Raw genomic sequence first — 26414 nt, forward strand, 5'->3', positions numbered from 1 at the left:
TCTTACCCAAAATACACCAAGAGACACATAATTGCCACTAAAAGAAAGAAAACTTACCGAAATATGTGTGGAGCACAAATAGCAATTTGCATTGCATTGTGAATACAGCATAAACGTCTCACAACTACTAATTCTCCCACATTTAGAAGAAATAACATGAGTATGGAACGGCGCTGCCCCCAAGCGGCCGGTGGCATTCTCTTCACTCTTAATGTCCATAAACGGCCTCATTGTAATCTGTTTGAGGCAATATGCGAGATGGTCATTCACCCAAGCGCCAGCAGAGGGAGGCAGAACTCCATAACAACAAGTGAGTGTTTTCGTGTACTGTCATTTAAATCTGTCTGAGCGTGACATCTGCGTTAATTGCGTCAAATATTTTAACGTGATTAATTTAAAAAATTAACGCCCGTTAACGCGATAATTTTGACAGCCCTAATATATACATGTACAAAGCATTGTTTTATTTATACCATAATTATTACATTTGCAGTGCTTAAAGTGCCTATGACACCATCAAATGTGATCTGATCTTTGTTAAAGTCACACAGATGTAAAAACTGTCTGCTTTAACGAAAACCCCCCAAACATTTATAGGTTTTCATGTTTTAATGAGGATAGCATGCAAACAATGACAGAAGAGGGAAAAATAAGTAAGTGAACCCTCTCCCTAAGGAGACTTAAAAAGCAGTTGAAACCAATTTTTACCAAACAATTAAGTCAGTTGTGTGACCAATCACTGATGAGTGGTTTAAAGCTGCCCTGCCCACTATAAAACACACACTTGTTAAGAAGTGTCTTGATGAGAAGCATTGTCTGATGTGCATCATGGCTCGGTCAAAAGAGCTGTCTGAAGATCTGCGATCAAGGATTGTTGATTTGTATAAAGCTGGGAAAGGATAAAAAAAAAATCTCTAAAATTCTGGATGTTCCTCAATCGACAGTCAGAGAAGTTGTCTACAAATGGAGAGAGTTTGGCACTGTTCCTTCTCTCCCAAAGAGTTCAGTGCAGAATACTCAGATAGGTAAAAAAGAACCATGTAGTGTCTGATAAAGACTTACAGAAATTACTGGCAGAGTCCAAAATTTCTGTGCACACATCAACTATATGTAAAACTATGGCCAAGAATGGTGTTCAAGGGAGGACTCCACGGAGGAAGCCACTGCTGTCTAAAATGTTTAATGTTCGCAAAAAGGCACTTTGGACACTCCACAGAAGTTTTGGCAAAATATTTTGTGGACTGATGACACCAAAGTTGAATTGTTTGGGAGTAACACACAATGTAATTTGTGGAGAATAAGATGGAACAGCTCACCAATATCAACACCGCGAAGCATTGTGGAGGGAATATCATGATTTGGGGCTGTTTTGCTTCATCAGGGCCTGGACATCTTGCAATCATTAATGGAGGAATTAATTCAAAAGTTTATTAGAATGTTTTGAAGGAAAACCTGAGGCCGTCTGTCAGACAGTTGAAGCTAAAAAGAGGATGGATGCTGCAACAAGACAATGATCCAAAACACAGAAGTAAATCAACTTCAGAATGTTTTCAGAAGAACAAAATATACGTTCTGGAGTGGCCAAGTCAAAGTCCAGACTTGAACCCCATTGGGATGCTGTGGCATGACCTAAATACAGCGATTCATGCCAAACATCCCAGGAATCTGACTTAGCTACAGCAGTTTTGTAGAGAAGAATGGGCCAAGATTAGTCCTGATCGATGTGCCCGACTGATCTGCAGCTACAGGAAGCATCTTGTTGAAGTTAGTGCTGCCAAAGGGGAGCCACAAAATATTAAATGTGGTTGTTCACTTACTTATTTTTCCCCCTTCTGTCATTGTTTGCATACTATCCTCATTAAAATATGAAAACCTATAAATGTTTGGGTGGTTTTACTTAAAGCACATTGTTTTTTCATCTGTGTGATTTTGACAAAGATCAGGTCACATTTGATGTTATTTTATGCAGAAATGTGAAAAATTCCAAAATGTTCAGATACTTTACCACTGCATAAATGGAAATGGGTCTATGATTGAAATTTCGGACGTATACCCATTTTCTAAGTGGGCGAAGTTGCAAAATCACAAGGAGTGCAAATACTGCTCCTCACTGTATCTATTGAAATCTTGGGGCTATTTATTGAATAACTGAAGTGGAAATCTTACGTATTGCTCCTTTAAAAACGCATACAGATAGTTAAAAAATACCAGTGGTAGTTTAATTGTTAGAATTTAGTCTCATTTTCACCTCTCGATCTTTGCTTTCTCAGCGTAAAATGCGTATGCGCTATGAGCTTACGCTGACACACGGACGCCAACAGCTGAACGAGATCGGAGAAATACAAAACTTCCCGGACTGGACGTCTCTGATTGGCTGCTGAAAACAACGGACTCAAAACACCACACACTCTAACAGACTTAAATTGCCTCAAGGCATGATTTGGTAACACAGATAAGAAAAAGATCAGCTTGAAGCATCTCAAAACGAGCGAAAAATCTTTTATCGGCCTTTCGTGGCATTTGTTGGGCACACCTGCCAGTCAAAATGTCTTATTTGCTTTTAATGTACTAATAATTCACTTTGATACTATAAGCATTTTTGTGTCTTTATGGTGCCACTTTGTATCTGACTGAAGCCCTATCTGACTCCGTTTATACCTAACTGAATAAAAGAAGACCAGATCAGTGTTCATCATATGAAACTAATTCATTGATTGCCATTAATGGCAATAGTCATTCAATACATTTAAACTGGGAGCACGCAAGCAGTGCATTCTTGGGTTTAAGTGCCATTGACGGCGATAGACGTCTAATCCATTTGAACTAGTTGGAATTGAAACCCCGAACCAGATGCCAGAGCCACCTCAACTAGGACCTCTCAACGCGGAGTGGTAACGGTTCGACTCCTGACCGTGGCCAAGGGAGGGCCCCTGACACCCTGCAGAGGGAACTCATTTCAGCCGCTTGTATCCAAGATCTTGTTCATTCGGCCACGACCCACAGCTCGAGACCATAGGAAACGTAGATCGACTGATAAATCAAGAGCTTTTGCCTCAGCTTCTTCTTCACCACTACGGACCGGTGCAGAGTCCGCATCACTGCAGATTCCGCTTCCACCCACCCTCACTCATGAACAAGACTCCAAGATACTTGAACTCCTCCACTTGGGGCAGGTTCTCATCCCCGACCCGGAGAGGGCACTCCACCCTTTTCCGACTTAGGACCATGGTCTCTGATTTAGAGATGCTGATCTTTATCCCAACCGCTTCACACTCTGCTGCTGCTGTGAGAGTTGGAGGTCACTTCTTGATAAAGGTGCTTGATGACCACATCATTTGCCAAAAACCGGACCCCCTCAACGCTTCGACTGGGTCTAGGAATTCTGTCCATAAAAGTTATGAACAGAATCTGTAATGAAGGGAAGTCTTGGCACAGTCCAACCTTCACTGGGAACGGATTTGACTTACTGTCGGTGACGCGGACCAAACTCTGACACCCGTTGTACAGGGACCGAACAGCCCTTACCAAGGGGCTAGGTGTCCAGTACTCCCGAAGCATCCTCCACAGGACTCCCCGAGGAACACGGTCGAACTTCTTCTCCTAATCCAGAAAACACATGTACACCGGTTGGGCCAACTCTGAAGAGCTGGTCCACTGTTCCACGGCCCAGGACAAAAACCACTCTGCTCCTCCTGAATCCGAGATTCGACTTCATGACGGAGCCTCTTCTACACTAGTTACTATAGTCCACAATCCATCACATTTTTAAATTTGTTTCAAAAAAATTAATAGTTTTTGAATTATTGCACACCATTGACGTTCAAACCATTTTGACTGAGAAGGCTAGCAGCGATCATCTGCTAGCCTTCCCAGTCAAAATGGATTGGACGTCTAGCGTTGTCAACGGTATCTAATGTGTTAAAGCAACACTAGGTAACTTTTCAACCTTTAGAGTATATTTTCATAACATTTTTGATAATATGTCGACTGACAACTAGTTGAATGACACCTTTCATATCTTGAGGGGTCTGTATCGCTTTCACAGGCACTCATTAACTTTGAGGAGGCTGACAAGAACCCTGCCAGACAAATAAAAAAATTTCGAATGTGCTGACTGCTTTACGGCATACATCACTACCCCTTTTCCCCATTCATTATAAATACTGAATTCGATGCGAACGCTTTCGCATGAATAAAGCAAAGATGGCAGAGCAACAAAAGAGACAAAAAGTTGTGTCTGGGAAGGGGAAAAAAAGGCAGGCTACCAAGATATAGAGGGTAAACATTGACTCGGATTTGGGGTTAGCCAAACGGTTGCTAACTGTCATTTGCTATTTAGCCTAGGGTGACCATATTTTGATTTCCAAAAAAGAGGACACTCAGTCCGGCCTCAAGATACTTGAATTTTACTCGAAGTTCACTCAAAGATGCCTATATCACTTTAATATATTTAAAGTGTGCTCCCTCACTCTGGATGGAAAAATGCAAAAAAAAAAAAAAAAAGACTAAAAAAATTATATATAAATATATATAATATATAATGCAGACCCATAGAAATGTAGTCCAGTCAATACACATACAGTACACACAGTAGGCTATGTGCCAACTAAACATTTTTATAAATTACTATCACGACAATTGTCCTTGACAAATTGTTATTCCCATTCAATTGATATTCTCATTCGATGTTCTAGATTGCACACAAACAAAAACCGAAATAAACTGACAAACTATTCAATCAGCATGTTTCTAAATGTAGCAGTTCAAAACTGTTTCCCATAATGCCTAGCGCGGTTTAGCTTACTGATAGCTAGCTGAGGCAAAAATCAAACTTTGCTATAAAAGTTTTCAATCATCGGCAGTGCAACAATGTGACACCAAATGGGATTTTACAGTCAAAGCTCCGACAGAAGTCAACAGTTGCCATTATATACGTATTTATCGTAAAGGGGTAAACTGCCAACAAAAACAAGAACTACTTCCCTCCCTACTACTAGGAGCCATGTCATCCCAGGCAGGCGCTGCCACCCGGCGGCCGGAGGGATTCTCTTCAAATTGGTCCTGTGGAAAATCATAAAAACCGGACATTTTTATGAATTCATAAAACCCGCCCGGAACACGAGGATACTACATGAAAGTAGGACTTGTCCGGGCAAAAGAGGACGTTTGGTCACCCTAATTTAGCCGCAACTTGATTCATTACCTTATTACTATTCTTCATTCACACAGCTGCTGGAAACAGAAATGTTTAATCCATCTGCGGGCAAGACTGGGAAATTGATATTTTATTCATTGATGATTTTACAACACTGTTCAGGTGTACGCTGGTCCTCATGGGAAATGCAATGCTTGTCCTCATGGGAAATGCAGTTTTCCTTAAAGGGATCCATGGATAGAAGGATTTGTAGTTCTTAAAAGATACGTTATTATGAGTTTTAAAAAAAATGTATATTCAAACCTCTCCTGATGTTTACGTTTTTATACAATTTGTAAAATTAGTTTAACTAGTAGGTCACCATTGTTGAGGTCGCAGGGCGGTGATGTCACATGGTTACGCTGCTGGGCTTCCGGAGTATGACATTAGCGACATGAACATGTCATCTGTTCAACCCTTTCAATATGAACTCGATAGGAATATTAATGACCATGACTTCACTGTCGATATTTCACAAAACGAGCAGCAAAGACAAATTGAACAGGAAAGACAGGATGAGACGAGACAACATAAGGGAGAAAAAAAAGTGTTCTACCAAAACTCGAAACACCGGCGAAACGTCCTACAAGAGGCGAATTTGACAACCAAAGTACTACTGTACACTTTCAGCTTTGTTTAGATGCATACAGACAGAACATACTAAAGATGCCATAAGAAAATACTGAAACATAGTAATATCAAATAAGGGAGGTTTAAATATGCTATGTGACTAATGTGGTCAACAAATCAACAATCTGCTTTTAAGCTACCACAAGAAAACGAAATTCTTAAAAGTATGAGAGGGAAACACATGCCAAAAGTATTTTGAGGCAATGAAAAGGTAATAAAAGACAAAATAAAAAAAACAGTATGTACCAAAATTTTCGGACTATATGCTGCTACTTTTTTCTTCATTTTGAATCCTGTGGCTTATTTGTTGATTTATTTGGATTAATAGGTAACACTTTGATAACGGCGTCATAAGACCGTCATAATTTTGACATGACACAATCATGGGCATTACTGAATGCTTATGACAAATGTCATGAAGTGCCATTTGGCAAATTAGGTCACTAACTTCATTTATGTCCAGGTCAGATTTTTTATATCCATTCAAAGTGTGATAAGTTGCCAGATAACACTAAATGACATCTGGTATAAGCATTCATTAATGCTCATGAAATGTCATAATTAATCATTGTCTAATGACATTGTCAAATAAAGTGTTATCAAATACCATAACTAGAAATTAATGAAACAACTGGAACAGCAACTGAAGAAATAATGAGCACAGAACATGAATTTTGATTGTTATTTACATCTGTAGCGCTGCAATGCATCCTAGGAGGCATGTTGGACGACAACAGCGTTGACAGCAGTTGGCAGCAGAGGTTGACGGTCTACTCCCAGGGAGCGGTGATGGCAAAATGAAGCTCCTTGAAGCAATGAATGGTGGTTCATTTGGTCTTATGAATAAGTCGTATGATGCTGCTTTCAAATAGTGTTACCAGTTAATATCTTTTTGTTTAAATATCCCATAATACAGTGAGGACAGCTGCGGCTTATAGTCAAGCGCAGCTTTCCTATTAACAAATGTCGTTTTCGTGTCAAATTTGGTGGGTGGCGGCCTATAGTCAGGAGCGCCTTACAGTGCGAAAATTACCGTACTCGCTGCTTTAAACCGATGAGCTCATGTGTTGGACGTCTCGCCGCGTAGAAAGGAATTGCAGTGACCCTGTAGTGTTCAGGTGACAATCTGCGTCATCACCCCGAGAGTCCATTGCGCGCTTAAAACATGATGCCCTCGGTAGGTCAAAACGTACTAAATATTATAGATTTTTATTATGGCTGTCAAACGGTTAAAATTTTTAATCAAGTTAATTACGGCTTAAAAATTAATTAATCGTAATTAATCGCAATTCAAACCATCTATAAAATATGCCATATTTTTCTGTAAATTATTGTTGGAATGAAAAGACACAAGATGGATATATACATTCAACATACGGTACATAAGGACTGTGTTTATTATAACAATAAATCAACAAGATGGCATTAACATTATTACAGGCATGAAAATCTCTCACCTTTCGGCGAAATTCGCCGTTTTGAAGTCAAAAAGGGCGACCTACGTGAATTGCGTAGATCCGAGGAGAAATTCTTTTTGGGAGGAGGGGGGGGGGTCGGGAGGTTTTATTTAATTATTATGATTATCATCATGTGATTAACTTAGTACGTAAACTGAGCACTTAAGAACACAGTCAGCAAATCATTCTAGATGCTTCGCTGACGAGAACCAATCATCGGCCCAAGTTGCGTTCCATTATTCCAAACGCGCGCACTCCTTACTGTACATGGAGTGCTCGGAGAGCCTTTGGTTGCATTGCAAAGCAGCGAAAACAAAAAGCAGGCCTTATCCACACCGGGGCAGACAAGAACGCAGCATACACACTTGCCTGTATTTGCCAGCAGATTGAATTTGGTGAGTAATGGTTTCAATCGTTTTCACATTTTGCGATATAAAAAAGTTACTGCCATTCGTTGCAGCTTGCGTTGAACACTGCCAGAGCTAGCCAAATCTCCCATGAAAAAAAATAGCTCCCGTTAAATTGGCGTCAAGCTTGTGTATTTAGCGGTAATATAAACAAAGAAACGCACTGTTGAGTCAAATTAAGCGGCATGCTCTCGGATGGAGGGGGCGCCTCACATCGCTCCCGTCGTCCGCCGGAGACGCGTTATTTTCGGCTTGGATTTGAGCTGACGGCCGGTGTCGACACAACACCGGCCCGACGAGTGGTGGGAATGAGTCCTGCTTCTTAAAGCTTTTCAGAAATACAGGGATCCTTCGTTTTTCGCGGTTAATGGGGACCAGAACCCGCCGCAATAAGTGAAAACCGCGAAGTAGCGCCCCCCCCCGCCCATTTTTTGGTGCGTGTTCAATGCATTTATTCAGATTTTACATTGGAAAAAAGATACATATATATACAAGAAATGTTTTTTCACTTTTTCCACCAAAGTATCATTTATAAATGGTTATCAAGCACTTCAAAATGTAAGAATTATGATAAGTTTTAAACATGTTACTGCCCCACCGAATTATTTTTAAACAAGAATAAAGTAGTAAGAAAATGCTTGGCTTTATTAAATGCTTCATAGTGAGTCTACTCAAACCCTCTCAGGCTTTGGTAAACGGTGATTAACACATGTGCAAAGTTTTTCTTTTTAAATATATTTTTTTGTTTGAAGCAACTTATTTGATTGAATAATAAAGACACAAATGTCCTAGCCAAAATGTGGCCCAAACGCAAAACAACATTACTTCAATGGAAAAATTTGTTTCAATCAAGAAAAATAGTTTTCAAATGCTTTTTTTGTCTCAAATTTATTTTTGCAATCAAAAACATTTTTTTTTATTGAAGTGACTTTTGGGGATTAAAAGTATATACTGTATTCTGATTGAAGCAACTTTGTTTTTGATAGAAGTAACTTTGTTTTTTGATTGAATAATAAAAACACAAATCTACCTCCATCGTTATTGAGAGAGAAAGAAATTAAGAAAGCTTTAAAACTAAAAGCCACCGGGGAGTCTGTTTTTTTTTTTTTTTTTTTTTTAAATATATTTCATTACATAGACATGCATCGTAGAGAAGGGAGATTGAGGGACAAAAAAAGGAGTTAGATGAGGCTGCTAAAGGCAGTGGATACCTCATCAGCTGGGTGAATAGCAGACCTGGTAAGAACAAGTTTGCAAGGATAGTCGGGTATTAAATACAATTATAAACACAATTACAATGTTATTTTTCTATAAGATTTTTATGTCATTGCTTTATTAATCATTAGGTGCTAGAGTTGTTAAGTATGGATAATAATGAAATAATAGTTTTAAGAAAACTGCTGTTGGTGGCTCAGTGACCATCTGATGTGGTTTGTTCTCAGATGAACAAGTTGAGGAAGGAAGTTTTGATGCAGAGGTTGAAGGAAGAAAAGAGGCAACCTGACTGAGTCACAGCCAGAAAGTGTTGATGACAGTTTTGATTTCTATTCACTGTTGCCCCCTCCCAATTAAAGTATGTCACAGTCCCAGCCAATTATTATCTAAAGCTGGTTAACCCCTGACCCATTTTCATGCCTGTTATTAACATTCTGTTATAGCGATCCATGGATAGAAAGACGTGTAGTTCTTGAAAGAAAAATGTTAGTACAAGTTATAGAAATTTTATATTAAAACCCCGCTTAATGTTTTCGTTTTAATAAAATTTGTAAAATTTTCAATCAAAATATAAACTAGTAGCCCGCCATTGTTGATGTCAGTAATTACTTACACAATGATCATGGGTGCTGAATCCTATAAAATCAGTCGCACCCAAGCGCCAGCAGAGGGCGGCAAAACTCCATAAAATAACAAGTGAGCGTTTCACTGCACTGTCATTTAAATCTCTCTGAGCGGGGCATCTGCGTTAATTGCGTCAAATATTTTAACGTGATTAATTTTTAAAAATAATTAACACCCGTTAACGCGATAATTTTGACAGCCCTAATTTTTATACCAATAGCAATATTTTATGTGTTTTTAATAACACATTTTAGTAAAAGAGAACAATTGTGGCTTATCAGAGCCTACAAGTCTAAGTCCGAGGTTCCCTCTAAGGCAAAACACTACCGCTTTCATCCACCGGCGTCGCTAAAATCGACCAAAACTGAAAAGTTACCAAATGTTGCTTAAAATTTAGAAGAGTATCGCTTTTGTTTTTTTTACCAAGTCAAATCACCTCCATTTTTTATTTGTTATGACATAAACCAAAACAAAAAAAGCTCAGTGAGTCATTAACAAAAGTTCCAAATAATTCCTCAACTCGATTGATCATATTTATTATATGACATCAGATCAGATTAAAATACATGTTTGTTATGTACACTTATGTAACAGGGGTGATAAAGTGCCAAAAACGTGTATTATTATTATTTTTTGTTTTGTTTTTTACAAAAACAAAAGAAAGTTGCGGAAGACCCAAAATTCAGTGCTTCGTGGACGACCTGTGAGTGAGTACAACGAAATATCGTTAACCTGCCTGCAAATTATTAGTTATGACACAGATTTTTCTTCGCCACGGTACAGTACTGCCACACTTTAAAGTGTGAAAATAAGAAGACAAACTTCACTTTCTCCACTTTTTTTTTTTTGTTCAAGCACAAACAAGTTTTTTTTTTCGGTCTGGAGTGGTGGGATCTTCGTGGTGGATGACACAGAAGACGATGTCAAGTATATTCGGTGATTTCGGGAGAACAGGCACAAACTTATTTGCATGTGTTATTCGTGTGACCCTGTCCTAAGGTCTGTGAGAACAGCTTTTGCTGCTGCCTCCTCCTCTTGCTGAGGTTCTACCCATAAGTCCGCTCCACTGCCGCTGACCTCTCAGCTTGGACGGAGCACGGGATTTTGGACGCCGGGCTGGTTCGCGCATCTGCGTTAATGCTTGGTCGCCTTCATTAACTCTCTTCTTCTTCCTCGTCTTCTTCTCCATCCTTCTCTTCTTCAACTTCTGCTTCCTCCTCAGCGTTTTTTTCCTCTTCCACCTCATTTTCCGTTACTTCTTCAACATGTTCTTGTTGCTCCTCTTCTGCAACTTCATGTTCTTCTTTGGCATTCTCCTCCTCAGTCTCAACTGTTTCATCTTCCGCCTCCTCAGCATTTCCATCTTCTTCCTCCACATGGTCGACTTCTCCGTCCGCACTTTCCTCTGCTTCCTCCAAAGTGCCATCTTCATCCAGATTTTCTTCATCTTCCCCTCCTTTTGTCTCCTCCTCCTCTGCTTCTTTTTCAGTGTCTACTTCCTCGTCCTCTTTCTCCTTCTCCTCATCCTCATCACTAACTCCATTCTGCTCCCGGTTGTGGTTCTTCTCATCCTCACTCTCTTCTCGACAGTCAAGACACGCAGCTCTCTGACCATGCGGGCCAATCCTAGCGTGTACGTGGTTGTGGTTGTTGTGCTCCAGGTCCTCCAACGTGATCTCGAACTGGAATCGGTCGTGCTGCAAGTGTCTGTCCGGAGGAGGTGACGGAGACTGAGGCATGGTGGTCAGATACCACTCGCGGTTCTCCTCTAACGTGTCCAGAAGCTCCTGGGCGTCAGGGTGCACCAGGTCGGCCCACGTCTCCCAAAGCGGATGGACGATGTAGTCGATGAAGCCCACCTGAAGAGCGTACACACATACTTAATCAGCTACTCAATTGGTAGATACAGTGCCCTCCATAATTATTGGCACCCCTGAAAAATATGTGTTTTTTAGCTTCTAATCATTTTTTTTTTAATTCAAATAATATGGGACCTTCATGGAAAAAAGGAGAAAAATCCAACCTTCAATACAAGTGCATTCATTCAGTGGGGAAAAAAATCCCACATAAAGAAAAAAATATTTGACATCATATAATGTGTGTCACAATTATTAGCACCCCTGGTGTTAATACTTTGTACAACCCCCTTTTGCCAACAAAACAAGGTCTGGGGACTGAGATGACCATGGGAGGAGCTTGATTTTGTGTCTGGTGAACCATTTCTGTGTAGATTTGGCCATATGTGTAGGGTCATTGTCTTGCTGAAAGACCCAGTGACGACCCATCTTCAGCTTTCGGGCAGAGGGCAACAGATTTTGATTTAAAATGTCCTGGTATTTCAAAGCATTCATGATGCCATGCACCTTAACAAGGTTCCCAGGGCCTTTGGAAGCGAAACAGCCCTACAGCATCACTGACCCACCCCCATACTTCACAGTGGGTATGAGGTGCTTTTCAGCATGCGCATCTTTCGTGGCGCACCAGACCCACTTAGAGTGTTTGTTGGTCTCACACAAAAATACACACGGTCCCAGGCTTCAATTGGGACCGTGTGCTTGATGAGACTAAGATTGAGCTTTTTGGCAACAAACACTCTAATACCCCTTTTCCACTAGCCAAAAAACCCGTGTCAACCTGCTAACAATCAGCTTTTGGTGGCAGTGGGAAAGGTGCAGCGACCCGCCTCGACCCGTGTCAATCAACCCGCCAAGCGACCCGCGTTAAAATCACCTCGGCTCTGATCGCCATGCAGTGTGAAAGCAAAACCCCGGGTCAACAGTCAACACCTTAATCTACGTGGTGACGTAGGCTAGTACGTGATGCGTCATAACAAAAAACAAAAACCATGTGCTCTAGCCCGGATCCACATACGGCGAACAGTCGGTGTAGCAGCGTTAGCAATAGCCATAACAGATGAAACAAAGGCTCTTCTCCTTCTGTGACGTACACGACTCCTTTCAATTTCAAACCAAAATTTAAGTCTCCTACGTTGCCTCAGCACAAGCACAGTGTTGATCCTTTGCTGCATTTTGACCATTTTGCAGGGAGTAAAAAGCATGAAAACAGAGAACACAAACGGAAAGGATGCTTCCATGTTGCTTTGCATTGTTTACTTCTTTGAACTGAATGAATTCGGTCGCACTTGTCGAAGCGCATTTTAGCGTGGTGACGTCACGCAGCTCACGGGTTAGACGGGTGAAAATAAAAAAAAAAGACACGGCTTTTTTCGTCAATGGGAAAGGTGCCAAATGCCAATTGCTAGTGGGATGCATCGGCTTGGAAAAACGCGCGTTGACCCACTAGTTTCAGTGGGAAAGGGGTATAAGTGGGTCTGGTGTGCCACGAAAGATGCGTATGCTGAAAAGCACCTCGTACCCACTGTGAAGTATGGGGGTGGGTCAGTGATGCTGTGGGGCTGTTTCGCTTCCAAAGGCCCTGGGAACCTTGTTAGGGTGCATGGCATCATGAATGCTTTGAAATACCAGGACATTTTAAATCATAATCTGTTGCCCTCTGCCCGAAAGCTGAAGATGGGTTGTTACTGGGTCTTTCAGCAAGACAATGACTCTAAACATAAGGCCAAATCTACACAGAAATGGTTCACCAGACACAAAATACAATTGATGATGCGTCCCCTCCTGCCATCCCTGAAGGCCGGTTGATGGGCGCGCGGGTGGCCCAGGGGACCACCCTGGGTCCCGGGGGGGGGTGACGGTGGCTCCTTTGCTGGGCGGTTGGAGGAGGGATGGGCTGCGCGTGGATCCCCCCGCCCCCCCGCCCGCCCTCCCTCCCCGGGCTGGCTGGGTGTGGGCCGTGGCCCTGGGTTGGTGCCCGCGCGGTCTCTCCGCCCGTCTGCGTGGCTGTCGCGCGCCCGGTGGGGCTTGCGTGCTGCTGGATGTGGTAGGGCATGCTCGGGTTGGGGGTTCCGGTGCCGGGATTGGCGATGCGGCGGCGTAGGGTTGGTCGCCAACGGGCTTTCACTCATAAGAGATTCACACGATTACTGGGTTCTAGATCACAGAACTGATTTGTGTACACTCTACCCCTTTCAATCACTTAGTTTATAGTCTTATAGACACCCCCACCCCCATTCTCCTCTTTCACTGGCCAATAGGCCCCCACATGGTGTAAACCGGAAATACATCTCGCTGACGATAGCACCAGCATATTAGTAACTAGTTTAGATGTTCAATGTATTTCTTGTTGTTGTTTGTGTATGTGTTTCTTTTCTTTCTTCTCTTGTATTTCTTTTCTTCTGTCCCCCCATAATCCCTTCCTGTTCGCTGCTTTGTCATAATAAAAAGGTATTTTGAATGATCACAATGGGAGTATGTCAGACTCTCAATGTGAAACATTAAAACTGTTCAGAATCCGGGCACTTAGACTTCCATTCTCTGTGTCAAACAGCTGAACAGGACAGGTTTAAAAAAAAAAAAAAAAAAAAAAAAAAAAAAAAAAAAAACACATCTTTTTCAGGGGTGCCAATAATTATGGAGGGCACTGTAATTAATGGCTCTAAATCTGTGAAGTTCTCTCTACAAAGACGCACCTGACTCTTCTCCACAGAAGCGGTGTGTTTGTCGCACATGGCGCTGATCTCCATGCCGCGCTCCCTCTCTTTGTCGCCCTGGCGAAAGAACTCCTCCATGATCCGCTCCGTCCATTGTCTATACAACGGTAACGGCTTGGTGGGGTTGCTCAAGTCAGCACAGTGTACCATGTTCCTCAGGACCTACAAAGAGTAAATTGTGGTTGCAACGTGTCATTGTGAAAAATCTGAATATTCACACGCAAATTTTAGGCTAAAACATGAGGAATATCACAACACTCTAGAGGTGTGCATCGGCACTGCCCTCACGATTCGATTTGATTACGATTCGGAGGGCCACGATTCGATTCAGAGGGTCACGATTCGATTCAGCAATGCATTGAGATGCATTAAAGCCTGGGATGCATTAAAATTCTGAAGCAAAGCATATTTTTCGTGAATCATGAGGCAACACAAGCGGTCAGACATTAAACAACTTTTTATTGGCTCTTGTGTCACTCCTGGTTGAAGTCAAATGAAAAGACTTTCAGATATATATATTTAAATAAAAAAACAGATCACAGCATTTAATTAGTGCTTTGAATGAGACCAGGGCTTTTTTTTTTTTACACACAGTAGCAGCCTTTCACACAGTGCAACATCTGAACTCCTGTGCAAAATCAGTAATAACAGTCACTGTATTTTAGTCACAACGACCCATCAATAAAAATATTCAAGTAAATATTAAAGAAAACGACAAAGAAAATATAGTAGTGCAGCAGCATCTTTATCGCAATATCAATCCAGGGATCATTTCAGTTGGAAACAAAACATCAACTAAATTGCAATGTAGAACAAAAGTAAAATGTAGGCCTAGCCCACTATATATGTGCAATAGAGGTTAGATTGGGCCTAAAAAATCCGACCCGACACGGCCCGCTGGTATTGAAGCCCGGCCCGAGCCCAATCAATTAACTAGATTTGCAGGCCCAGCCCGAAAAACCCGATTTTTTTTGTTTTGTTGGAGTGACACGAAAAAAAAAACAACCCGCAGCAGCAGCAATTTATTTTCATTTTTTCGAGTTGGCAGAAAAAAAAAGTTTTCTTAATGTTTAAATAGTCTACATATTTTTATGATCATTATAAAAGCATATGATCATTATAAAAGCATTTACACAACCAAATAACGCCGGAAAAGTTTAATATGAAAAAAAAAAAAAAAAAAATGCAGTTTTGCAGACGCACAGAGGAGAAGACTCAAAAGGATCACATTTGTGTTGCCTTTGTGTGCATAGATAAAAGTGTCTTTTGTAACGAATTCTCAATTAACTAGATTTGCAGGCCCAGCCCGAAAAACCCGATTTTTTTTTTTGGGGGGGGGGAGTGACGTGGGGAAAAAAACGCAGCAGCCGCAATTTATTTTCATTTCTTCAAGTTGGCAGAAAAAAACGCAAGTTTTCTTAATGTTTAAATAGTCTATATATTTCTATGATCATTATAAAAGCATTTACACAACGAAATAAAGCTGGGAAAGTTTAATATAAAAAAAAAAACATGCGGGCCACGGCGTTCATGTGTGTGCACAAGCAAGTGCCCAATACAGAGAGCCTGCTCTCGGTTTTATCCCCTTTTTTTAAAAAAATAATTTATTAGTCTGGCGCGGCGGCCCGACCCGAACGTGAATGCTTAACATTTTGGGCCCGACCCGAATGTTAATCGGGTTCAGGCACAAGATCTAATCTCTAAGAGATAGGACATAACAACAATAGCTGAAGAAGAGAAAGAGGCAGCAAGAAAGATTATTGATGCACCTAAGACATTGAAAGCAGACATCTGGAGACATTTTGGCTTCTACGAGGTTGGTGGGAAACTTGACCAGAGTTATGCGGTGTGTAAAAAATGAAACATGAATATAACAATACAAATGGGGAAACCAAATCCGCTGCATCACCGGAATTGCGCAGGGAAGATTTTTGAACGTACTTATATATTTTAAAATGCGCTGAATCGATTCGGCTTGTTGCCCATATCGAATCGAATCGTCCATGCCCCGCATCGATTATTGTTGACACCACTACAACACTCACAGCTACAGTATCAGCAACTCACCTGAATGCGCTCATTGTAGTGATCCAGCAAGAGCACCCCAGAACTGGTCACCTTTTTTGTCTCCACCATGGTCTTCAGGTCTGCCAGCAAGGTCATGTGTTTGGACATGTCTGTGGCCAGAACCTAGAAAATACCAACAAACCCAAACAATTTCTGATTGTCTAAATTTGACTAGCTACAGTGGGGAGAACAAGTATTTGATACACTGCAGATTTTGTTGGTTTTCCCACTTGCAAAGCTGTAATTTGTATCATAAGTTCTCTTCAACTGTGAGGGACGGAATCTAATACAAAAAAACAGAAAATCACGTTGTATGATTTTTAAATAATAAATTTGCATTTAATTGCATGAAATAACTATTTGATACATCACAAAAATCGAACTTAATATTTGGTACAGAAACCTTTGTTTGCTATTAGATACCAAACGTTTCCTGAAGCCCTTGACAAGGTTTGCACACACTGCAGCAGGGATTTTGGCCTACTCCTCCATGCGGATCTTCTCCAGAGCCTTCAGGTTTCAGGGCTGCTGCCGGGCAACACGGACTTTCAGCTCCCTCCATAGATTTTCTATCGGGTTCAGATCTGGTGACTGGCTAGGCCACTCCAGAACCTTAAGATGCTTCTTACGGAGCCACTCTTTAGTTGCCTTGGCTGTGTGCTTTGGGTCGTTGTCATGCTGGAAGGCCCAGCCACGACCCATCTTCAAGGCAAGCAAGACTCTCACTGAAGGAAGGAGGTTGTCATCCAAGATCTGGCGATACATAGCCCCATCCATCCTCCCCTCAATACGGTGCAGTCGTCCTGTACCCTTGGCAGAGAAGCAGCCCCCAAAAATGTTTCCTCCTGCATGTTTCTCGGTTGGGATGGTGTTGTTGAGGTTGTACTCATCCTTCTTTTTCCTCCAAACACGACGAGCCGAGTTTAGACCAAAAAGTTCAATTTTGGTCTCATCCGACCACATGACCTTCTCCCATTGCTCCTCTGAATCATCCAGATGGTCAGTGGCAAACTTCAGACGTGTCTGGACATGCACTGGATTCAGCAGCGGGACCTTGCGTGCGCTGTAGGATTTTAATTCATGACGGCGTAATGTGTTTTCTTCGAGACTGTGGTTCCAGCTCTCTTCAGGTCATTGACCAGGTCCTGCCGTGTAGTTCTGGGCTGATCCCTCACCTTCCTCATGATCAGTGATGCCCCACGAGGTGAGATCTTGCATGGAGCCCCAGAACGAGGCAAGTTGACCGTCAACTTGAACTTCTTCCATTTTCTAATAATCGCTACAACAGTTGTTACCTTCTCACCAAGCTGCTTGCTTATTTTCCTGTAGCCCATCCCAGCCTTGTGCAGGTCTATTATTTTATCCCTGATGTCCTTACACAGCTCTTTGGTCTTGGCCATTGTGGAGAGGTTGGAGTTTGTTTGTTTGAGCATGTGAACAGGTGTCTTTTATACAGGTAACAAGTTCAAATAGGTGCAGTTACTTCCGGTAATGAGTGGAGAACAGGAGGGGTTCTTAAAAAAGAACTAAGAGCCGAAATATTTACTAGTTGGTAATGTATCAAATACTTATTTCATGAAGTTAAATACAAATTTATTATTTAAAAATTATACAATGTGATTTTCTGGATTTTTGTATTAGATTCCGTCCTTCACAGTTGAAGAGAACTTATGATACAAATTACAGACCTCTACATGGCTTGCGAGTGGGAAAACCAGCAAAATCGGTAGTGTATCAAATACTTGTTCTCCCCACAGTACACATTATTCCATTTGAGCAATGGAGTACTAACGATATCGATGACGAGCTTGCGGAGGCTCTGCCTCTGCCGCTTGGTGAGATTCTGAAAGATGTCACAGTTATCCTGATGGAGGAGCTTGAAGCCCACTGCCAGATGGTGGTTCTCCAGAACTGACTCATCATTGTACATCAGGGCCAGCTCGGAGTCTGAACACAAAGGAACCTCGAAATTACATTTTGATGTCGAACAGTTGTTTTCGCTTTGTTCACTTGCTTTCAATTTGGCAGTTTCTCCTTCTGCACTTTAATTAGTAGGAGCAGTATTCCCTTTAATAGCAGAGCTCAAATGTCACCCCACTTAAATACAGTATCACCACACTTCTATTATTGCTCTCGCCGACGTTATCATTATCTTCATTCTACTCACTTGCATCGCTTTCATTATCTCAGAGTGTAATCTTAAACCTGCAAAAGTGACTTGAAAAGAACTTTTATAACACGACAGGTCAATTTAATCACAGTGTCTTGCGTTAGGGACTCACTGGTGTTGATGAGGAACTGATTGGAAACTCCAGGATGGTCCACGTCGTGGATGGCGGCGGCGAAGAGTGCGGCGAGGATCTCTAGGTCGGTGAAGACGGCCTTTAGGGAGAAATGCAAGTGAGGAACGTTTTTAAAATTTCTTTTCTTCAAATGTGACAAACATACGTCAAGGGCAGGCGTGGAGAGGAGAACGTGAGTGGACTGGGTGACGTCGGCGGCGTGGAGGCTGTTGTGGTACGCTACGTTGCCGTGGTAATGGTCCTCAAGGGTCATCACGTAAGTGACGAAGGTGTCAACGGGGATGCGGAAGGTCTTCAGAAGCTCTCGCTCCTGGGGATGTCAATTCAATTTGAATAAAATGGCCCCCATGGTGGCCGAAATATGTCATTGCATGTCATTGACTTTCCTATACATTGTAAATGAATTTAAAATTCAGACTTTGCCGGTAAAATGTTGTCTATATAAGTTGTAAAGCAATAAAACAAACAACAGAAATGAATAAAATCAATTATGAATGAATGAATTATTTTTATAATGGGTCTTAATAATTTTTTGAACAGATCATGTGACGAGCACCTTAGAGATGGTCATTTGCTTTACTTAGCCAAAACTACATGAGGGCAGAAGAAGCAAGATGGATAATGACTAGAGATGTCCCGATTGATCGAGTCCGATCACGTCATTTTCAAAGTTTCAGAATCGGCAAAAAAATATCGGCCATGCCTTTTTTAAATATATATATATATATATATATATATGTTAGGGCTGTCAAAATTATCGCGTTAACGCGCGGTAATTAATTCTTTTAATTAATCACGTTAAAATATTTGACGCAATTAACGCACATGTCCCGCTCAGACAGTATTCTGCCTTTTGGTAAGTTTTACAGCAAGGCTTTTTGTGCTGTCTAACAGCGAACTCTTGTGGTCGCTTTGTGAGATGGTTTATTTTTTTCTTGCCAGTTCAATATGGCTGCACGACGTCTCGGGCTGACGCCTACGTTGTAATGTTGTGCTTATATGATCCTTGGACAAGATTTGTCCGTAAGTATGCTTGTTGTAAAGAATGTACATATTTTGTTAGTAAGCGAAATGTTCTATTTTTTGTATGAGACGCTTTTTGTTTGTGTTTAGTGAACCTGTATAGCGTGCTAAGCTAACGTTGTTGCTAATGCAATGCTTGTGTACTTTTTGTTGTTGTTGTAGTTTTATGACAGTCTAAAGAGGACAATGGTTTGAGGCTATTTTATTAATAAATCAGATGAAAAAGGAAGAAGTCTGATTATTAAGGCGTCGTTCACTAGCTGTCTAGCGTTGGAAAAAGTAGACACTTCGGAGTGAGGACAGCATAGACAGATTTAAATGACAGTAGAGTGAAATGCCCACTACAGTCCTTATGTACCGTATGTTGAATGTATATAGCCATCTTGTGTCTTATCTTTCCATTCCAACAATTTCTTTTACAGAATATATATATATATATATATATATAATTTACAGAAAAATATGGCATATTTTATAGATGGTTTGAATTGCGATTAATTGCGATTAATTGCGATTAATTAATTCTTAAGCTGTAATTAACTCGATTAAAGATTTTAATCGTTTGACAGCCCTAATATATATATTTTTAATTAAATCGTTTTCTAATTGTATTTAACGTTACAGACATAATATGTTACACTCATCCAGAGTCTTTAGTTTAAGCTTAAGGTAGGGTTATTTAGATGTTTGTGAATCGTTCTCGAATCTTCCACGGCCGAATCGCGAATAATCTATGAATCGGAAATTTCGCACACCTGTAGTGTAATGTCATAATTATGATTGTCTAATGATAGTCTTATGGCGCCACTGTCAAATAATGTGTTACCAAATACCATAACTAGCATTTAATGAAACAACTGGCAGAGTAACTGAAGAAATACTTAACACAGAACATGAATTTTGATTCTTATTCACATCTGTAGCACTGCTATGCATCCTAGGAGGCATGTTGGACAACAACAATGTTGACAGCAGGTGGCAGCAGAAGTTGACTGTCTCCCCCAAGGGAGCAGTGATGACCAAATGAAGCTTCTTGAAGCAATAAAGCTTTACAGCCAATTGGTTTAAAGCTTCACGGTGGTTCATTTGGATTTATGACAGTCCTATGATGCCACTGTCAAATAAAGTCTTACCGGATAATGTTTTTGTAAATATCCCATAATACAGTGAGGACAGCTGCGGCTTAAAGGCCAGTGCGGCTTATCTATGAACAAATGTCGTTTTTGTGTCAAACTTGGGTGGAGTTAGAATGGATGGAATGTCTATCACAGTTAATGGTAGCCAAGCCTTAATGCAAATCCTAGATTAGGTTTACTGTCAAATTCTTATAAAAACAGTACCTGAAAGATGGTATACATGATACAGCTTAGAGGTCTGTTATTGGAGAATTCAGCAACTTGAAATATGTTAAAGCTCCACTTGTCCAAATCTTCTAACTCCTGTTTCAAAACATACATACAAAATGTAAAAACATGATCCACTCGATGTCAAGTCGACGTTTTCGGCTAAACCTTTGCGAGCTCGTCCTCATGGTCGGTGTTGACCCCGAAGCGAGGCATGGAGGTGCTGGACAGGCTGGAACTGTGCGACAGTTTCCGCACGCCACTGATTTGACTCATTGGCTTGTCTTTTAAAGTCGGGGAAGGGATCTCCACTTCATTCTGCTTGTCTAAAAACACACCGTGTTTAATTGCTTATATTTTGTTTTAATGCATGATATGACTTCCTCACCCAGGAAGGTGCTGGAGATGTACTCTGACACTTGGTTACCCGAACGGCTCATCTCAGACAAATGGGACAACTCTCTGTTCAGCATCCTCTTGAACTGTAGTCGCACATAGTAACAAACATGGTAAGCTCAATTCTAAAAACTCATATATTCTGTCCCTTACCTTGTTTGACGCCATCTCACTGACAGAACGGTGCGTCTGGATGGTTTCCAGTTGGTCCAAACACCAGTCCAGTTCTTCCAGTGTGTCCAAGGCGAGCTGCTGGTACTGCTGGTCCGACAGCGTGGCTCTGGGACTGACGCATACTCCGCCCAGCGGAGACCTCCTGAAGTCACAGTGGTTGGTCAGCAAGCAATAGTCTTTCCTTTGTTCTTGCCAATACAGTCATGTAAAAAAAAATAGGATACCCCATTAAATATTCAGTTCTTTATTAAGAAATGTTCACATATCAATGTCTGATCTTGTTTTTCTTTATCTCATGGAAAGACAGTGATTTAATTGCAGATAAAACGACAAAAATTAACCTTGTTTTACTCATTAAACCAAATTTATCAACAAAAATGCATGTTCTAACTGAGGAAAAAGTTAATTTCAGTGAGATGCTTTTTGTAGCTATCTACCAGTTTTTGACATCAGTCTGTAGAAAGTTTGCCTCACTCCTCAACGCAGAATACTTTCAACAGTGACTGACTGTTGAAGTGAGAGAAAACATCTTGGTGAGATCAAAGGAGCTGTCTGAGGCCTTCAGAAAGAAGATTGTAGACGCTCATGAGTCTGGTAAGGGATTTCAAAAGATCTCAAAAGAATATAAAATCAGCCATTCCACTGTCTGGAAAATAGTCTATAAGTGTAGGACATTTAAAACAAGTGCCAACATGCCAAGATCTGTCCATCCAAGCAAGTTCACCCAGACAGCAGACCGCAAGATGCTAAAAGAAGTCTCCAAAAACCCTAAATTGTCATCACGGGACCTACAGCATACTCTTGCTATTCTTGATGTGAAAGTTCACGCCTCTACAATCAGAAAGAGACTTCACAAGTTTAACCTTCAGTCCAAGAAGAACATTAAGGCCAGACTGAAGTTTGCCAGAGTGAATGTAGACAAAGACCAGGCCTTCTGGAATAATGGTCTTCGGACAAATGAATCTAAAATGTACCGTATTGGCCCGAATATAAGACGGCCCTGATTATAAGACGAGCCCCTCTTTTTCAAGACTCAAGTTTGCAAAAAAGACTTTTTGAACACCAAATTAATTTTTATACAGAAAATAATTACAGTACATCCGAAACAAATGATTATAACAATATATTTGAGAGAAAAAGCATGTTATTTTGCCTCATTCAAATCTTTATATCTGAACATTTAAATATGTAAACTAAAGTGCTATCACATCCGTAAATGAATGGCTTCTGGGTTTTGAAATGTAAATAAGCCAATCTATTGTGATAAAACAATAAAATTGCAATAACTGCATTAACCATCAAATTGAAGTCTAACAGTAACTGTAGTCTTGAAACAAATTTGAATAAGGAAAAATATTGCAATAAAATAATGCAAACTGGTTAAACTAAAAAGAGTAGCTGAGATCTGTCATGACATAACATCGCTTCAATGATATCTGGCGCCATCTAGCGTCGTGAATGGGTATAATGTCTAGACCGCGAATATAAGACGACCCCCTCTTTTTCAGTGTTATTTCAATGCAAAAAACACCGTCTTATTTGTAATTATTTGGACACCAGAACAGAGGACATGTTTTGCGTAAACCCAATACAGCATTCCAGGAATAGAACCTCATATGAACTGTGAAGCATGGAGGTGGAAGTGTCATAGTTTGGGGAAGCTTTGCAGTAACAGGACCTGGCCAACTCACCATCATAGAATCCACCATGAATTCTATCAGAAGGTGCTTGAGGAACATGTGAGATCATCTGTGAAAAAAATTAAAGCTGAAGCGAAACTGGACCCTGCAGCATGACAATAACCCAAAACATACCAGTAAATCTACCAAGGACTGTCTGAAAAAGAAGAAAGTCCTGGAATGGCCGAGTCAAAGCCCCTCAAACTTCTCACATCTGAAGCTATTCTGCGTTGTGGAGTGGCGTAAATTTTCTTCTGACCGATGTGAAAGACTGATAGATGGGTACAAAAAGCATCTCACTGAGGTTATTTCAGCCAAAGGGGGTAACACTAGCTAGCTATATGCATTTTTGTTGATATATTTGGTTTAATGAGTAAAACAATGTTATTTTTTTTGTTGTTTACCTGAAATTAAATCACTTTCTTTCTCAGAAAATCAAGATCAGACATTGATATGTGAACATTTCTTCATAAAAAACTGAATATTTAATGGGGTATCCTAATTTTTTCACATTACTATATCTCTGATGTTAAGTTATAAGTGAACAGGTATACATGTGTACGTCATGCGTGTATCAGTAATTAATACACTGACTTGACTGTTGGAGTGGAGACGTTAGCGAGGATGGTAAAATTGCTCCGGACCGATCGCAGACTGGCCAGAACCTAAAGTAAATGATCAGAATCACAAAAATACCATTGACAGACATATTTTAGTTTCCACCAAATCGTTCAGAGGACTTGCATTATCCAAAATATGTAATTTGTACACTCTTTAGTTAATTAACATCTATTCACTTTCGCTAAATGTTAGCTATTTTTAACCCCTTTAGATGCACTTTAAAAAATTAAAATAGCAGAACTTTCAAGTCAACCTATTTCACTTGAATTTTCAAGTTTTAATTGAAAACTTACAGACCATGTTATCGCCAAAACTCAAAGTTGTAAATATACTGGCTTTATGTTAAACAATTGGTTGTAAATGAGTACCGTATTTTCTGCACTATAAAGCGCACCTAAAAGCCTTTAACCTTCTCAAAAACCAACAGTGCGCTTTATAATACGATGCGCCTTATATATTGGTTAATCATGGGATGACAGTCCCTTTAGTGCAGCTCTATCTAGTAGATGCATTACGCAATCCCAACCACTACTACCAGTGTTGTCACTAGCGCGTTACTAAGTAACGCTTTACTCTAATCTGATTACTTTCTTTCAGTAACGAGTAGTCTAACGTGTACATTTTTCCAAACCAGTAATCTGATTAAAGTTAGTTTCCTTAGTGTCTGTGCATTACTATTTTGTTATTGCCTCATAATGTATGTAGAATGAAGAACATTAAAGTCAAGTACGAAGAGCATTTTGAATAGAAAATATTAGTTCATTTTCATGGTAACCGCTCACAGTTACTTCCTGTTTTGGTCTCGAGTCCCACGCGCAAAGTGTTTTGGGACTGAGGAAGGCGTGTGCCAGCGTGGGTGCACATTCGAGCCGAGTGCAGCCACCTGTTGAGATGTGCGAGGGAATGTTGATCTGTGTGCTTCCATGAATGAACGTGAGTAATTTTCCTTCATTCTGGAGGGTTCCAGCGATCGGTTGGGGCCGCTAAATGCGCGGCCGTTTCGTAGCTTTGCCGTTGCAACAGCGGGTAGTCGTCGGGCCCGCTCGCCCTGCGAAGTCGGCATCCGCTGTTTACATCATACTTGTGTTGCACTCTGTTAGCATCTTTTGGGATGTGTTGTAAGTCCGATTGTGTGCAAAGTGCTTAGTTGCCGGCACGTTTTGTGGCCAAATTGACCGCGTGTGTGTACGGCGTACTTCCGGGTTGTGCGCACACATTCGCGCCCACCCCCCACCTTTGTTTTTTTTGCACTGTGCAATTCATTTGTGTGTTGTTGATTATTGCGCAGTCAATTTGAATTGTTTTACATTGGCACTGATATGCTATTAACCCAAACCCCTAAACCCTAAATTTGGAATTTTTCACACTATGCTTAATCTTTCGAGTTAGCGGGGTTTAATTTGTCGGTGGAGTTGATTTCCACAAATTCCACGCAGTTTGTCTGTTATTTGTTAAGTTTCAGGGCTCCAGAGTGACTACGCTAGTGCGAGTCAATGGTGGTTGAAATTAACTCCATCGACAAATTAAACCTCCGCTTGAAGATTAAGCCTTATGTGAAAAATTCTGATCTTCCCTTTTAAATTTAATTATCAGAAAGTCAACTACATGGGATGACATTTATCTGTTGTCATTCTTATTGTGAGGCGACAAAGGGAGAAAAATTGGTAAAAAGTAACCGATAAATTAGTTACTTTGATAATAAAGTAATCAGTAAACTAGTTAGATTACTTTTTTTTAGGCGTAATCAGTAATTAAATTACTTTTTCAAGTAACCTGTGACAACACTACTACTACTACTACTACTACTACTGCGCCTTATAATACGGTGAGCCCTATATATGAAAACAACTTTAAAAAAGGCCATTCACTGAAGGTGCGCCTTATACTCCGATGCACCTTATAGTGCAGAAAATACAGTATTTCCTTTGCTCATTGACTGTCATTGAACGCAATATTGACAGCAATAGACGTCCAATCCATTTAAACTGTGAGGGTTAGCAGTGAATGAATGACTGCCAACCCTCCCAGTTCAAAGGGATTGGACGTCTACTAGTGACAAACTAATTTAACTTCTTAGCAGAAGGTTGAAAAGAGCCACATGTTTGAACATTTATCATCATCAGAGGCACTGAAAGAGTTAAATAGTCTGAACTCAAAATTTTAATTGGATTTAATCTGACATCTAAACAGGATTCAAACCTAGTTTATTTCAATAACAGTGCAATATATAGACATCTGAGCTAAGCAGCCTGGCTGACTATGGTGTTGTTAGCGTACTCTTTTTTTTTTTTTTCCAAAGTTGTAGTGGCAAAACATTAAATAATGTTAGAGATTTTATATTTCTGAAAATATGGAAATGATATCTAATAAAAATTTATGTTGTGAACAATTGCAAGGTAGTTGGCATGTTTGTCCATCCTATTTTGAACATGTTAAATACCTGCAGTAAAACTAAATTTAATTTTCCAAATTGTTTCAAACTGAACTGTACTGCTTGGTGGAAACATCTGAGTGATGAATAGTGACAAAAGTTTACTCACTTGAGCAAAAGGTGTAACGATGAAGTCCTCCCCTGTGTGTCTGAAAGAGGCAAAAAAACAATCAAAAATGGTAAATGGACAATAAAGTGGTTTGAACATACACCGCTCACAAAAAGAATGTGGCGGAAAACACAGAGAAAACTGAAAAAGCAGTTTCTGCTCTTGCACTCC

The 26414-nt window shown here is 40.5% G+C and overlaps 2 protein-coding genes across 5 annotated transcripts in view; one reads left to right on the forward strand and one right to left on the reverse strand.

Moving 5' to 3' along the window:
• Positions 1 to 2702, forward strand: part of LOC130921036 (ADP-ribosylation factor-binding protein GGA3-like) — a 31778-nt gene extending 29076 nt beyond the window's left edge. For all 3 annotated transcript variants that reach the window (XM_057844646.1, XM_057844648.1, XM_057844649.1), the window contains one exon: positions 2271 to 2702. In XM_057844646.1, coding sequence (XP_057700629.1) covers positions 2271 to 2381 — 111 coding nt within the window. In that variant the 3' untranslated portion in view covers positions 2382 to 2702. The remainder of the gene's footprint in view (positions 1 to 2270) is intronic.
• A 7345-nt stretch (positions 2703 to 10047) lies between these two features.
• Positions 10048 to 26414, reverse strand: part of LOC130920695 (cAMP-specific 3',5'-cyclic phosphodiesterase 4C-like) — a 39680-nt gene continuing 23313 nt past the window's right edge. For both annotated transcript variants that reach the window (XM_057844075.1, XM_057844076.1), the window contains 12 exons: positions 26244 to 26283; positions 23677 to 23747; positions 21383 to 21545; positions 21222 to 21315; positions 21002 to 21159; positions 20831 to 20929; positions 18613 to 18777; positions 18447 to 18546; positions 17957 to 18111; positions 16165 to 16287; positions 14077 to 14259; positions 10048 to 11386 (listed from right to left, as the gene is read on the reverse strand). In XM_057844075.1, coding sequence (XP_057700058.1) covers positions 10682 to 11386; positions 14077 to 14259; positions 16165 to 16287; positions 17957 to 18111; positions 18447 to 18546; positions 18613 to 18777; positions 20831 to 20929; positions 21002 to 21159; positions 21222 to 21315; positions 21383 to 21545; positions 23677 to 23747; positions 26244 to 26283 — 2056 coding nt within the window. In that variant the 3' untranslated portion in view covers positions 10048 to 10681. The remainder of the gene's footprint in view (positions 11387 to 14076; positions 14260 to 16164; positions 16288 to 17956; positions 18112 to 18446; positions 18547 to 18612; positions 18778 to 20830; positions 20930 to 21001; positions 21160 to 21221; positions 21316 to 21382; positions 21546 to 23676; positions 23748 to 26243; positions 26284 to 26414) is intronic.

This window comes from Corythoichthys intestinalis, chromosome 8, assembly GCF_030265065.1.
Source record: "Corythoichthys intestinalis isolate RoL2023-P3 chromosome 8, ASM3026506v1, whole genome shotgun sequence".
Taxonomy (NCBI): Eukaryota; Metazoa; Chordata; class Actinopteri; order Syngnathiformes; family Syngnathidae; genus Corythoichthys; species Corythoichthys intestinalis.